This window comes from Diadema setosum, chromosome 13 (genome assembly GCF_964275005.1).
Source record: "Diadema setosum chromosome 13, eeDiaSeto1, whole genome shotgun sequence".
In the NCBI taxonomy this organism is placed as follows: Eukaryota; Metazoa; Echinodermata; class Echinoidea; order Diadematoida; family Diadematidae; genus Diadema; species Diadema setosum.
This window is the reverse complement of record NC_092697.1, coordinates 13,770,014-13,786,221: the sequence shown is the minus strand read 5'-3', so window position 1 is coordinate 13,786,221 and position 16,208 is coordinate 13,770,014. Positions and strand designations below refer to the sequence as shown.

The 16,208-nt window shown below is 39.5% G+C and overlaps 1 protein-coding gene across 1 annotated transcript in view; it reads right to left on the bottom strand.

Annotated features, from left to right (window-relative positions):
* Window positions 1-2,682: 2,682 nt before the first annotated feature.
* LOC140237233 (phospholipid-transporting ATPase ABCA1-like) overlaps window positions 2,683-16,208 on the bottom strand; it is a 103,044-nt gene continuing 89,518 nt past the window's right edge. The window contains exons 34-49 of the mRNA XM_072317176.1: window positions 15,767-15,844; window positions 15,023-15,192; window positions 14,371-14,548; window positions 13,701-13,816; window positions 12,125-12,275; window positions 11,456-11,579; window positions 10,758-10,884; window positions 10,115-10,235; window positions 9,534-9,602; window positions 8,772-9,020; window positions 7,820-7,954; window positions 7,044-7,147; window positions 6,313-6,405; window positions 5,350-5,593; window positions 3,908-4,025; window positions 2,683-3,569 (exon numbers count right to left, since the gene is read on the bottom strand). Coding sequence (XP_072173277.1) covers window positions 3,172-3,569; window positions 3,908-4,025; window positions 5,350-5,593; window positions 6,313-6,405; window positions 7,044-7,147; window positions 7,820-7,954; window positions 8,772-9,020; window positions 9,534-9,602; window positions 10,115-10,235; window positions 10,758-10,884; window positions 11,456-11,579; window positions 12,125-12,275; window positions 13,701-13,816; window positions 14,371-14,548; window positions 15,023-15,192; window positions 15,767-15,844 — 2,475 coding nt within the window. The 3' untranslated portion in view covers window positions 2,683-3,171. The remainder of the gene's footprint in view (window positions 3,570-3,907; window positions 4,026-5,349; window positions 5,594-6,312; window positions 6,406-7,043; window positions 7,148-7,819; window positions 7,955-8,771; window positions 9,021-9,533; window positions 9,603-10,114; window positions 10,236-10,757; window positions 10,885-11,455; window positions 11,580-12,124; window positions 12,276-13,700; window positions 13,817-14,370; window positions 14,549-15,022; window positions 15,193-15,766; window positions 15,845-16,208) is intronic.

Sequence of the window (16,208 nt, the reverse complement as noted above, 5' to 3'; positions counted from 1 at the left end):
TGTAGAAATATGTAATTTTGTGATTTCGGTAACAAAAAATATATTTTTTCTTTTTTTCTTGATACCATTCTTACCAATGTGACATAACAAATTATTATTTTCTTTTTATGAGGACAGCGCATTCCTCATTTTTCATTTGCATTCACTAAATCCACACATACATATGAATTCAGGGAAACTTTTTCACCTTGAAACTATTGATGTCAGGGTCACATACATCCAATAACCCAGTATCTTGTGATACACATGAAAGAGAAACATAGCAGAAAGGCCTGCTATTCTTGTAGCATGAATTAATTGCACTCTTTCAACGAAATAAGTTTGAAAGTTTACCAATTGCTGGCGGTGTTCAGAGGTTGAAGACGAGCAAAGCTGCTGCAACAATGATACTTTATTTGATGTTCTCAAGTTCGGTGGTTTTTCTTCGTCTCATGTGGCACCGCGGGCCTGGCTGATATCAGTTGCTGACCATTGCTGGGGGGTATTTCATAAAGCTGTTCTTAAAGTTACTTACAACTTAAGAATGACTGGTGATCAGTTCTGATGTGCTATACTTAGCAGAATTTCAATAATTCAGCACAAGAACTGATCACCAGTCATTCTTAAGTCGTTCGTAACTTTAAGAACAGCTTTATGAAACATCCCCCTGGTCACCTGGGGTGGAAGCCACAAGGGGTCAGCATCTGCCCACTTTCCCTGTGTGTGTTTGGGGACGGACAGCGGTGATGAATGGACGATTCTGGTTTGGAGGTGATCGTCATGCTGGGTAGCATAGTGCACTACGTATACAGTAAATAATTTCTGTCAATAATCAGTGCCTCATATATATATATATATTACAAGTTCACAATCAATACTACAGAATTATGATATGTCATCAAAATGGAGAGAGAAAAAAACACAAATGACAGCACGAGAGGAGATACAGGTGTACAATATTAAGACATAATTCTAAACTCCAAGATTACAACTGTAATTTACACCTATAGTACTGCTAAGAGTGTATTTGGATGACATCACACTGGATTTTTCACGCTTCTGACCTATACTCTACATCTTCATACACTTATCCCCATGGTAACACCACAGTGTTGGTAGCACATATGAAAATGCATGCATGGTTACAAATACTTAATGTATAACATATTTCTGTTGAAACGGAGATGCACACACACACACAAACAAAACTTCTTTTGAGCTAACATGACACCGTTGCTACAAACAAACATGTCCTGATGATACAAATTGTATAATGATTGGTGTTACAACACAAAATCTGCATACTGTGAAACTACTTAGGATGACAGTGAGACTTGCACATGATGTGTGCATCTTTGCAGAAAAAGAGGTTAAAAAACGGCTCAAAACCAGCAACGTATCACTGAGAAAGCAGAAAAATCAGATGCCTAGGAAAGATATAGATTTTGGCAATGTATGAGGGATGTCTACACACAGAACATGAAATATCAATGTGTTGATTTTTTTTCCCATTGCCTCTAAACAGAATGCAAGCACATTACTTTGCACTAAGCTGATTGCAGAATAAAAACATTATCAGGTGTACAAATGGAACCACAGAAAACAAATGAAGTGAAGATATCTACTATTTTTCTGCCCTTCCTGGCTTTCACACAATTCATTGTACCTCTGACACAATTTTGCCCTAACTACTTCTCCACATCACTATCATGTGAAAGTTTTCAAAGCCAGGACAACAATATGCAAGGCCAGCTCCAATTCATACAATAGCTCAAGAATAAATACGATTTTGAAGCCAGCACTGGCATAACTCTAGCTTTGCGCATCTTACCATCTGATCAAATGGACATCCACATATTTATGATGACCGCTTACTGACCAGTGCGCTCAAGCACGCTGCAATGTGAAACTTTGTATCACTTTGACTGCTTGGAACACTATCCTTTTTAAGAACTGTCCTTATCTTGGGATATCAACCTCCAATAAATTGCAAAATCGGAACACACTTTTATCGGCTGCAAATGGAGAATGCGACCTTTGTGACCTTGACCTCTGACCCTTCACTATCCATCAATAGCAAATGATGGTCGGAGACTTACTCTGACTTCCCTCCCTCGCATTTCTTCTCTTCTCTGCAGATAAAAATGACTTGCATTCTCCTACTCCCTTCTTAAATAACATGCTGTACAGGTAAGGATAATCACGATGAAGAGAACAGCTACCTGTTCGTATGACTTTCATGACGGGCGATAGTCTAGGAGGTAAAAACAAACAGGTTCACATACGTTCGTATTGTACCTTGGACTTTATGGTCGCAGTACGCATGGTAAGACTCTTAGAAAGAAAGTTCACTGGTTTTAAATATACATAACTTTGTATTCTTTGATGCAGCACTTCAACCAGTACTGTACCATGAATAAGAATTCTCCTTTGGTCTACACCATTCTACCCTCGGTCCTCTGTACACCCTCTCTGATAATGAGATGTAAACATTGCTGGTATGGTACAAGTTGAGACAATCTGAGGTATTTTCCTGTCTGTTTGACTGTCCAAGTGCTATGTGCAATGTGGAATGCTTAAACATTTGTGTAATGCCCAAAGGACACATCCCCACCATCCCCTGCCAACCCCCCCCCCCCCCAAAAAAAAAAGAGAAAAAGAGAGAGATACAAGAATACTCCGGTGATCCCATCTTTTCTCCCATTCAAGGACAACACTATCTGCAGTTCATTCACATCCCTTGAACTGGCAAATTATTGATAAAATATGAGATTAAAATCTAATACATTCTTTTGAGGAGCAAGCATTGCAATCACGACTGGAATGGAAAGCTGTGAAAGAGGTTTGAGCGATGAAACCATTCTTTGGTCAGTCTTTTTATTCTCTTAAAACTTGATGTGGCAGGATTCACTTCAAGGATTACTCTCTAGTGTGCAATATTCAATAAATACAAGGATATACTTGAGGTTAAACAGCTTCTACGTTTATTCCACAATGACACTGACTATCTCTGAGTATGTTGTACCTCATAGCGGACGCTTCCTTTAGTTTCACTCGGCAGTCGCTTAAGTAGTATCCTTTCTTGGTAAAGTCCATTTTTGAAACTCGTTTCATTCGCTTGTCATTCGGTTTGGAGAAACACACTTGAAAACAATAGCTGTCCACAGTCATAAAGTTTTCTCTCACGAGATTTCAGCACTGGGATACAGGCTGTATATCAATCTCCTCCATTTGAAGACCTCCCTCGCCACCGAACGAGTTGGCGGACGCGAAAGGCGCAGATGTCCCCACGCTGCTCTCGTACAGCGGATTGTTGTAGCCCGCGTACTGCGTCATGATCGTGTTTGTATTCTGGGGACGGGCCACTGCTACAGGCGATGATGTAGCTAGGGGTGGGGCCGCCGGTGCGGGCTGGTGCCCTGCCCCGGGAGGAGGTGTCGCAAAAAGAGAGTTGACGGTGACTTTGTCCAGCTGGCCACTGCGTTGCCGCTGGTGACGGATGTTGGTATTCTTTGGCTGGAGAGGTACATCATTGCTATTTATGCTTGTCAGCTCGTGTGGTGTTGGGATGTACCTTGCTGATGCTCCATCTAGACATTTCAGATTCAAAACAGAAAAAGACAAAGGTACATGTGAGATTTTCTTTATATTTTTTCATTTTATTGTTAAGCTACTTTGATATTGTCAACAGTCGTAGTCTTCTTTTCCAGCAATGGCAACACAAAAACTTGAAAAATTCATACTTTCTTAATGGATTGTCCAACTTCCTAAAACTTCATTGATGTATTCTATCAATATTGCCACATTCACTGAACTCATTTATATGTTTGGGGCAAAATTTGCCTTTAAGTAGAAGCTGAACCAAGGATACTGCTGCAAACTTTCCCCTGCAATCCATGCTTACATTTTGCCCCGATGATTAACTCACCTGGTGAGAGCGCTATCCTGTTGTTGGCTTGTATATTGTTGGGTTCGGGCGGGTACAGGGTAAGCTCCACCATGGTCTCATCTCCTGTCCTCTGCTGGTTGGCAAAGTTGATGAATACCTGGAGGAAAGGAGGAGGGAGCAAATAAAAGTCAATGAGAGGATGCGGTTGCCATGGTGATCATGTTTGGTTGAAAGCTGTGCATTGATATACTAGTGGGAACACATACATTTCCATGATTAAACCAAAAGGCATGTGCCATAAAGAAAGAAGGGTTAGATAAAAATATCATGGGTCATATAGTGAATTGTTACTAGACATATCAAAAGAAAACTGTGCAAAACAAATAAACACAAGACTCTGAAGCTATCCATAATGATCCATGAACTAGGTAGATCTAAAAATATCATAGCAGTGTGTTCCTATAGCAAAGCCACTCCTGGGTGTGTACTCCTGTATTATACATAAATGTATTCCTGGCATAATTTTCTAATATTTCACAGGTACTGTAAAGACTATGCACTGTTCAGGGGCTGATTCCCATTATTGCAGTGTGACTTTATTTTCTCTCCAAGTGAAATACTTGAAGAGTTTGTTTGCAAAAACCGATAAGTCCATTTTAGAAGATTTTGAAGTACAATCTCTGTCATGAAGTACAAAATAATACCTTTTAAATGATATATTGGTCACTACATATAAAGGTACATTTTTGAAGTTATGGTCAAAAGAAGCCACATTTTTCTTATTATTCTCTTTATTTTTCTTGACCTTTAATCTCAAATATCTCCGTTTGGCAAATATGGACTTATCGGTTTTTGCAAACAAACGCTTCACTTCGTGTAACACTGCCCTAAATGTAAGGACTGACTTCCATGCACTCTGAGCTGATTCCAAAACGAGAGCTTCCAATTTTGATCAATTCATGCTTTAACCCTCTATGTGCTGTGAGTGCCGGCACGGATAACCACATAGGACTGTACACACTGTCCAGAGTCCCTGGCAAAGAAAGACTTAATGAAAGGGTTTATTGCCACTTGGTCTACCATCAGATGGTCTACTTCCCAGTCAGTCTAACACCACTACGGCTAAACTCACTTGGTCTACCGTGAATTTCGTCTAATGCCCGTTTGGTCTCCTTTTCACTTGGTCTAATTCCCAGTTTGGCTACTTATCGTTTTGTCTAATGACCAGATGGTCTACTTGCAGTTTTGTCTCCTTGGACTTTCTCCCATTTTGTTGAAGAAACTGTGGGTATTAGATGAAGTGGGCATAGCCCATCTGGAAGTAGACCACGTGTAATGAGGCAAAGTGGCAATTGGACTAAATGGTCATTAGACGAACTGGTTGCAGATGAAACAGGATTAGACCCTGAGGGTGGAGACTAAGTGGCTATTAGACAAAGTGGGAGTAGACCAAGTGATAGATCACCAATGAAAGGTCTTACCTGGTCCAGCGTGGTCTGGCTGACGGAATAGTCCTCAATGAGGAAGCGGGGGCGGTTCTCCTCCAGCTGGTGGAAGAGCTTGGAGAGGACCGCGTCCGCGGAGCTCAGCTGGAACTCCAGCATGTTGAAGTGCTGCTCCCTCAGCATGGCGTAGGGGAACTCCAGGGACATGAAGTCGATGAGGGCCGCCGTGCAGGGGATTTCCCCGCCAAGCCTTATGGTCAGCGTGTACCCATCGCCAAATCTGTTGACGAGCCGGAGGAGGGGGGGGGGGGGGGATATAAGGGGGTGGAGGGAGAGAAGGAGGGACAGAGAGAGGTACACTTGTAAAGATATCTTGCCATCCAAAAATTAAAGAGAGAGAGGAATTCTTCCAAGACATTGAGAATAATGATGCAGGTGCATTCCAGTCACCAAGTTAAAGTATAATTGCATTTGAATGACCTAGGAACTGGAGTAAGTAGTGCGTATGTCTGTGTGTGTGTGTGTGTGTGTGTGTGTGTGTGTGTGTTCGCAACATGCCAGACTTCAAAGGAAACTGCAATTGTCACTGATAGGCACTGCAACTACAGGCGACTCCCATGATCAGAAAGTCCTTGTGACCCGCAGTTTTCATTTATCAATATTTCATTACAACCAAAGAAATGTGTAATAAGATTGGAGGCCTGAATTTTTGCTTTGTTATAATAAAGATTTTGTTATAAGCATGTCTATTGTAACAGGCACACCCTGCATCAACAGTAATACATAAATTCTTTAACATGAACCCTGAACTCTGTCACACATTCATGGACTGAGTCAGATGCAGATATAATGAATGGCACGAAAATTAACTCACTGCCTTCAAGGCAGTTGTAATTCACCACAGAGTTTCTACACAACATATTCTGTTCCAGTGTGCAATGGGTTAAGAAAAGTTGTCTGTAAAATCACACACAGAGAGGGAGGGGGCGTGGCACTCACTTATTCTTGAGGTGCTGCGTACTGCCAAGGCACTTGAACTTTCCGTTGACCATGATGGCAAGGCGTGTGCACAGAGCTTCACATTCCTCCATACTAAAGGATGCAATCAGAAAGACGTTATGAAAAGTAAGTTATGACTACTGGACAAGCCGAAATTGTAGTATGCAGGTATTTTTTAAGGTATTATACTTGTCAGATATTTTCATGTGTCGTAAAATTCACAGTTGCAAGGGTCTAGTAAACTAAACATATACATGCACATGTAAAGAGTCCATACAGTCAGAACTAATTCTGATCCAGTCAGGTCTTATAAGTACCATGATCACTCGATATACATGTAACTATGAATGGACGACGATCACTTGATTACTCGATACAGCTATGTCAGCAAACAACCCTTTTGCATGCTCTACTGTAAGTGCCGATCAGCACAGAAAACCCGCAAAGCGTTGTGTATGGTTCCATGACATTTGCTCCTGCGACAATTGCTCGTATTACATTGTACACGCAAAACCAAACATATTCAAAATCTAACCTGCAAATATAACTCTAACACTAATCCTAATTGCTCACATCAAACTACAATGTAAGCCTAAAACCCTATCATAACCCTAACCCTAAGTCATTGGAGAACATAAGACCGGAGCAATTGTTGCAGGAGCAAATGTTGTGTCACCATTGTACACACTGTCCAAAGTCTGTGGCACGGAAAGGGTTAATAAGACACTGACCTGTGAGATGTGAGAACCACCGACCTCCCCTCCTTCACTATGCTGGTGATGCAGTTCCACAGGAAGCGCCGCGATTTCGGGTCCATGCCCGTCGTTGGCTCATCCTGAAAATCAAATCGCAAGGGAGTAATGATGACAAGAAACTTGTTTTTTTCCTTTTACCAGTGCAGCACAATGTTGACGGTAAATTATGCAGAACATAGAAATTGCATTGGGTATACACCATACTATCAGACCTTTAGCTCAGAAGTTCAAACACATTCAGGCAGATTGAGATTCTGTTTGACACTTCTACATTCTTTTTCCTCAACCCTGAATTCAAGGGGTGCTTGATAAAGTTATGAATACATCAATGGTACATTGTTGTTGTTGTTTATCAGCATCAGAAAAAAAAAATGAATATCTTTGTCCCTATAACTGATGTCTCATCTTTTTTTTCCTCTTATTATGTGATCAAAGGAAGCACTCAACGGAAGGAAACAACTAATACTTGTAAGCATTACTTTTAGTTGGTTCCATCATATTTAAAACTCCTATTCCTTATGCACCTAGAGTTTTGGTTTCATCGTTCATATAAACATAGCCTTGACCAATTTATTTGCTTATATATCATTGCATTGACTTTTGCAGTTAGTTTCTCTGTTTCGAATAGTATTTTGATGATTTTCAAATTGTTCGTCAAGTGTATCGTATTTTGTTGTGTAATACGAAAAGTACATCAAATTCAAAGCAATTCAAATGTTTGTCCAAAAGGTAATCAGTGCATCCCAACTCACCAGGAAGATAACGGCCGGGTTGCCGATGAGCGCTATTGCCGTTGACAGCTTCCTCTTGTTTCCTCCACTGTACGTCCCCGCCGACCGGTCCCGGTACTCCGTCAGTCCCAGCTTGCGGATCCCCCAATTTGCCACCTGCACAGTACAGGTAGACATTTCAAATGGTGTTTGATATAGGTTTGTCAATACAAGATGACGTACAGATATCGAACAAGTGGTGAAACTTTTCCTTGAATCATATATCTATGAGTGCAATATGAAAGAGGAAAGGTCAACAGACCACAGAACAGATTCGAGCAAATGCCGCATTTCCTAGACTAATTCATCTGGGGAAAAAAAGAAGTCATCAGCACTTTCATTCTCATTGAGACTGTAAACCTTAATTACAAAGTAAAACAAGTACGATGTAAGTATGATTTTTGTAAGTAGTTTGTGTCCCCTGGGCATGGACTTTACTGGTTTGAATCCAGGGAAGGAGTACTGAATTTCTATTTTGTGTGCAAGTACTTTGCCATGTAAATAAGTATATCCTGTGAAAGCGACAAAAAGATACAGTGTACAATATCTGCTAGGAGATGACATAGAATTTTCAGTATAAGAGAAAGTCAAAACTTATGAAGATCACACTTCATGCACAGGGCTGCAGCATCATAGTCTTAAAAGAGAATAAACCAAGCAAAAAAAAAAAAAAAAATGTGTACTCAAGTCTGGTAACAGACAAATATATCGGCTGAGAATGAGAAGTGTGTTAAGTTGCCTCGAACACTATGGGTTTAGTGGCAACTAAACGCCCTTATCATTCCCACGTGATGAAAAGAGGCATTTGGTAAACAGTGTTGACCATGTCCACTATGCCAAACATAAGAAATAGCCGCAAACAGGACGGAGTAACCATGATAAAACTAGCGATTGGAGCCAGGTGATGATTGGAAGAGTGTAGCATCCATCCTACCTTAGTGACCTCCTCCTCGACCACGCCCCGGAGACGGGCGTAGAACTCCAGGTGCTCCTGCCCGGTCAGGAGGTCGTCCAGGGCGTCGAACTGGGGGCAGTAGCCCATGCTGCGGTTGACGTCCTGCATGCCCTCCAGGATGCTGAAGGAGTTGACGTAGGCCGTCCCGCTTGTCACGTTCGTGTCGCCCGTCAGCATCTTGAAGGTCGTTGTCTTGCCCGCCCCGTTCACACCGAGCAGACCGAAGCACTGCAAATGGGCACCAGATTGCGGCAGAGGGTTCAGCGGCTTATCTTTTTCATGTGAAGGACGATTTTGTCTTACAAGTATAACAAGCTGATGCTGAACCGGCACTGTCTAATCATTAAACATTCTTGCACATCTGTACCACAAACCTTTACACTTTGAAGCAAAAAACAGAAATGAGAAGTATGACACATAACAAGCACACCTTCCTATTTCATTTCAATGTGACAGACAGAGTTTAGTACATGCAGAATATGACAAATTTGCCAAAGTTTATTTTTTGTTACATCACAGACATTTGAAGTACAGGCAAAGAATCACACATATATAACATGTGTGAATTGGACACTAATGTCAAGAAACACATGACTGAATTATGACTTATCGGATGGAAAAATCTGTAAGAAAAAAAAAATCTATGGCATCAGCACACAGGTACTTAACCACGAAGGAGGCAAGAAATAGGGGTGGAAAGATACATTTTGGCTCCAACAGGTCATGGATGTCTCTACTCACCTCCCCATTGGAGATTCCCACACACATTCGGTCCACTGCAGTCATGGGTCCCCTGCTGGTGTTATACACCTGTTGAGTATAAATTTGAGTTTAAAGTTGGGCATGAACGAGACAATCCAAATGGTTTCATTACACACAGAGTACAAGTAGTACATCTATTCGTGAAGGCAGCAATATATTTGCTAATGAAACATGTTTACAAACAAAGTTTACACACTGTTTGATGACTGCACTTTCAGCGGATACGTCTTTCTCTCTCTATCTTTATCTTTTTAATCTCAATTTATCTACAAAGGATTTATCTATCTATCTATCTATCTATCTATCTATCTATCTATCTATCTATCTATCCATCTACATGTAGCTATCTATTTCTATCTATTGAGATATTGCTAGGCAACTGTCACACTAACAGGAATTTTATGCATTTATCATATACTCCAATGATGCAGGACTCTCAGGTGTTAATCTCATAGCCTGTCAAACATACAAGGCTTGCCTGACATAGCGACAACCAAACTATGCACAACACCAGATACAGAATGGGGGTAAGGAAGGAGAAAGAAGAAAAGTTGTATTACCTTGGTGAGGTTTTTGATGCAAATGACATCGTTCCTCGCTCTGCCCGTCAACACTCGATGCTTCTCCCTCACCACGTCGTCGTCCTCCTGCTCGGTGGATGTCGGCAGTGGATTAATGTGCCTACAGAGGGCGACAGAGCAAAATGATGCGTGCTTGCGTGAATATCAATGTCTACAGCCTCTGCTTAGAAACTCTCAACATTCTCATTGCTAAATCGGCAGGAGAAACTTTATAGTACCTGCAAAAGGCTCTGGAACTTTCCAGGATCCAAAGCCTGCAAGGTTGGGAACACTCAAGGAGGAAAAGTAATCAAACTTCAAGGGCTCTTTTTAAGTTAGGTACTAGTTTATGTTTTTCCATCAAAGATTATGAGATTTTCCATTATATCAGAGAATAAATGTATGTCTAAGTTTTAAAGCAGGGTCATAAAGAAAATGCTCTTTGTTGAGGAAAAAAAACTAAATCAATGAGAAATCACCACTCTAAAAATAAAAGATTACGACACAGGTTTTACTACAGGGATTTTTCCGTAGTATTTGATGTGGGAACAATAGACAGTGATAAAAATTAAATCACTTTAGGTTGGCATTTAATAAACTGCATTAGGCTGCCAAGAGTACATTACGAAAACCAGCACCTCACCTGGGCTTGATGAAGAACCTGTACTCTATGAGGAGAGTGATAGAGAAGAACGCAAAGCCCTCGATGAACATGGCAAAGAGACTCTTGCCCACCTGGTCCCAGTGGAGTGGGTCTGGGGTTTCGTAGCCTGGATGATGGGGGTGGAAGATTGGAGGTAGAAGGTACAAATAAGCACAAGAAGGGTGAACAATCGACAGTAGTACACACTTTCATGATGTGTAATTGTACACAAATATACATGTACACACAAGCTTACATCATACATATACACATTTTGTACATACTATAATACATACATGTACACACATACATATAAATATCGTACAGACAGACGAACACACTAACATACAATGTATGCGCAAACATATAAATGCATACACACATATTGATAGACAAATATACATTTTGTACAAAAACATATGCGTTACAAACACAAATATAGTTTGTAGATACAAATAGCTGGGATTAAGTCAGACTACACTTGTACATACAGTATACAAACTATATTGTAAACTCATGACTCAAATGAAAAAAAAAACTGTAGACTCACATGGTACTAAAAAGTTAAGTATTTGGCCATGACATACCACAGATGCTCTTGTACAAGATGATCTGATGCTTTACCCATCAAAACACTGTATCTATGTGGTGGGTCTCTTCCATGGGGACCCAAAACATGGTTAACTGTACATACGTACCTATGACACTGAGGACGTCCGCCATGAGTTGATTGGTTGCCATGTCCATCAGGCCTCGCCCAAGGCAGTACGGCGGGAAGAGAAGGAACACCTTCTTCAGGATCACATTCACGTCTTGGAGATGCTGCAGAATGATATGAAATGGAAGAGGTACTGACTCCATCCCTTCAATAAATACGGTACACTATGCAGGAAACACATTTCAGTTTCCTCCCTTCATCGTCAATCATGATCAACCTGAACATTTATGCCTGGTGCTGCTTGAAATTGTTTCATGCAATACTCTGCACTTTTTTATTCAACATGCACAGTAACAATAAATGATAATTATATCATTCAGTGTTTTAACTGCTCTACCAGAGGGCCCTGTCATTATCATTACCTCAGCATTGCCAGGTACCCATTTATACACCTGGGTATTCAAACAAATAGATAGATAGATAGATAGATAGATAGATAGATAGATAGATAGATAGATAGATAGATAGATAGGTAGGTAGATAGATAGATAATAGATAGATAGAGAGAGAGAGACAGGGAAACATAGATAGACAAAAAGATAAATAGATGGATAGAGAGAGAGAGAGAGAGAAATAGGAATAGACAAATACATATGTAGATAGATAGAGACAGATAGATATACAGAGAGAGATAAAGAGATAAACATACTGGGTTATCATTGCCAAGGTAATCCAGGATGTAGGTGGAGAGTACTGTGGTGATCCCAACAAGCATGTTGCCACATGCCATGGACAGATAGGCTGTGCTTGGTACCTTGAAGACGAAAGCTGCTGGATACGTCATTGGGATGATGGCCCATCTGAATATCAACACAGGAGACAGAAGAAAATCATATACCCTGGTTAATCCACTCTTGGATAGGGAATTTACCTCAAACATATGGGTACTTAAATAGAGAATGCAGAATTATGACTTAAAACACATCTGGGAAGTTGAAGGGAAATCTGACAATGCATTAAAAAGTTATGAATTATTATTTAGAAGAAACCTAAAAAATCACCTGTTAAAAGAAGTTAGTGATGAAAAGAAATTTCAGTGTTCAGTTTAATGTACTTCTATAGTACAGTTACTTTAAAAGAGTAGACCTTGCAATAAGCAGCTTAAATATACATGTAGCTATGATGGGAGAACCATTCTCGACTAGCACTTGTGCTAACTTTTGGTTCCCCCTTTAACAACATTATCTTCTGTTTTTCTATTTTTTTTTCGATTATTTTTTTCAGAACCTCTGTCTATGCATATATGTCTACATTACATACTTATTCATTCTCTTTGCCTTTTCAGTGAAAAATGTATCCAACGAAACTAAATGTATTATAACACATGTATTCTTATGTAAGGTAGATATAAGAATGTAAAATATATGCTTGCAAAGCTGTAAGAACCTTGTACAAAATCATTGTATTCTCATAAAAATTTCATGTTATTGTATCTTACACTGTGGAATTTCATGTTATCATGTTATCATATTCATATGTATGTTGTTAATAAACTCAACTCAACTAAAAAAAAAATATTATTGGTTAAATCCATTTAATGGAAGTGTATTTAGAGTGAATTCAATCCATTCAATGAAAGCATATTTGAAGTGAATTCAGTCCATTCAATGGAAGCATATTTGGAGTGAATTCAGTCCATTCAATGGAAGTATATTTGGAGTAAATTCAGTCCATTCAATGAAAGCATATTTGGAGTGAATTCAGTCCATTCAATGGAAGCATATTTGGAGTGAATTCAGTCCATTCAATGGAAGTATATTTGGAGTGAATTCAGTCCATTCAAAGGAAGCATATTGGAGTGAATTCAGTCCATTCAATAAAAGCATATTTGGAGTGAATTCAGTCCATTCGATGGAAGTATATTTGGAGTGAATTCAGTCCATTCGATGAAAGCATATTTGGAGTGAATTCAGTCCATTCAATGAAAGCATATTTGGAGTGAATTCAGTCCATTCAATGAAAGTGTATTTGGAGTCAGTTCTCCTTTAACTTTCCTCAATGAACAGGATACCTTCCTAACTTGAATTATTACTCTTTCAGGCATTTTCCCAGGAGATGTTCTGATACCAAAACGTAGTAAGTACAACAGTGTTTAGATGCAGTACGAAGACGGTGGGTTGTTGCTTGTGTCATTTTAGCCACTGCCCTTTGCATAATGAAAAATTCCTCATCACACTTCTGTATGAGACTATTTTTGCAGAATCGTGTCATGACCTTTGACCTACCCATAGAGCACGAGAAGGAGGACCACGCAGGGCAAACTGTCTCCAGACGTGAAGGCTGTCATCTTGAATGCCAGGAAGATGACGATGGTCAGCATGGCAGGCAGGAGATAGTTGACCTGAGGGAAATCAAAGAAATAGAATGACCTTCAACCCCTTTTTGAGCCAGGGACTTCGGACAGTGTATACAACACTACGGTGTTTTCTCTTGCTTATTTTATTGATTTTGTTTTCCATTTTGTGGTTTAGCTGTGGCTGTGGCTTGCATATCTTGAGAAGATTAATGATAAAAAAGAAATAATAATTCAAGGATGAAAAGACAGTAGTATTTCAAGCTCAACATAAACATGAAGAACTCAACAGTTCCAACACAGTACTCACACATTTGATTTATATTTCAATGTTATGAAATAGTTGATAACATCATGAAACACTCACAGATTGGCAAGGCCTTTTTAAAACAATGTTTAGAATAAAATATATACAAACACTCGCCCTCTATTACGCACGCCAATCTGTCAGCCTAAACGCATTGGGACACGTTTACTACATCCTTGAACATAGATACACTCTACATTTAAATGCACATGACATTTTAAACAGACACAATGACTACACTTTAACACAATTACACACACCACATTAATCAGATATTGTTACATATATAACTTACCATATCCCAGCAGAAGTTGCTAATCCAGTATACCGTGGGGTTCACTCCGCTGACTATCTGCAGGTGCTTCGCCTTCGACGTGCGCTCGCTGATGATGAAGACGACGAAGCTCGCCGGCACAAAAGCCAGAGCGAAGAGGACAAACATGGCCACCGCTAGATTTACAGATGACTGAGACCTTGTGGGACAAAATGAGCAATGCAAACAACATCAGAGGGGGGAAATCTGGCATTACCGTCACTGGCAACTTTATTTCCTCAATATCATAAACTAAAGAAGTCTTCTCTTTTTGCTTTTTGAACATGTCTTCTTTTTTTTTCAATTTCAAGAATTAGTAATAGATGCATGCAACTTCTTCAAAGCACAATCCCTATCATGCTTTGGAGACAATTGCTTGCTATCTATAAAATCTAATGATGAGCACTGTACACAATGACTACAACCAACAGGATTAGAATTTGCACCTTCCTTTTTGTCTTTCATTTATGGACCAGGAAACCTCTATGGTGGCAACTGCAATCATATTAATTGAACACACAGCAAAGTTATTGATTGACGCTTATAAGGACATTTAGGTCATTATGTAGGAGGGCCCCAACATAAAATACCACATATCTAGAAAGAAAAAATGTGATTTGTTGTTTAGTCTTACTGGATCTTTTCGTCCAGCTGGGTGTCGGTAAAGTTGATGGGGTGGGACGTGACGGAGATGCCGTGGTAACTGCTGCTGTTGGCCGAGTCGATGTGCGCCCTCAGGAGCAGGTTGTTCATCACATTCATGAAGATGGGCAAGGCATGCCAGCCATTGTTATCCCACCACACCTGCAAATTTCACCATGGAGAAACTCAGTCAACATTGGAAGATGTTTCTCAGTTATTATCCACTTCATCCTACTCTTTGATCTCTATGATAATTCATCACTTCTTAGAACATCAGCCACATTTCAGAACTTCAATTTCTTTCAAAGAAACCACAATCACCAGATAATTCATTTCTTTCATACCAGAAAACTGAATAAAATTGGAATACTATTATACAAGAGACATTGCATAACAAAATATCAAGAGTTGTTTTAAAAGCTTACAATGCAAATAAGACATGCTATCATTTCTATGATACTGTCATCTTTCAAGCTAATTAGGTTTTCTAACATAGAAAAATACACTCAAAACTTCATCAATTGTTTTTGACAACTTGCCTAATTGCTTGATTGATAGCACTGTAATGAATGTTCAAATGCTACTTGCTGAGGAAACATATGATCATCACATAATTATTACTGTGGCTGAAAAGAAAGTTAAACAAAGAAGGCAGAAGGTGCTCAACATGTTCTTTCTATTCAAAGGATCATCACAGTCTGCACAGAAGAACATGTACACTGTATAGGATACACACCTTCACATTTGAGGGTGTGGTCAAAGAGGCCAGAACTTCGTACAGCTCTTGAATAGTGTTCTTTGAGGGCAGGAATTCCTGAAACACAATAAAAAAAAGATGAGAGAATTGGGATAAAAGAGGGATATTCTACAATAGTGACACTTAATATATTACCATTAACAGTCTCCAATGCAAATGATGCTTTTAAAATCTTAATCTCTCATCTTAAAACATTAGAACATGGTTATTTTCTCATTTAATAAGTTGTTGTCGTGGCTTTGACCCAGTTGCTTAAGCATTGCACAAAAAATAATACATACATCCATTAGATATTAAAAAAATTTCTGAAACACTAAATCCATTTCCATGCCAGCTGAGTGCAGTATGTATCAATGCTATGAGAATTACTGAGAAACAATAGATGAAGAATATGTATGGAAAAATCAAAGAACAACATTGT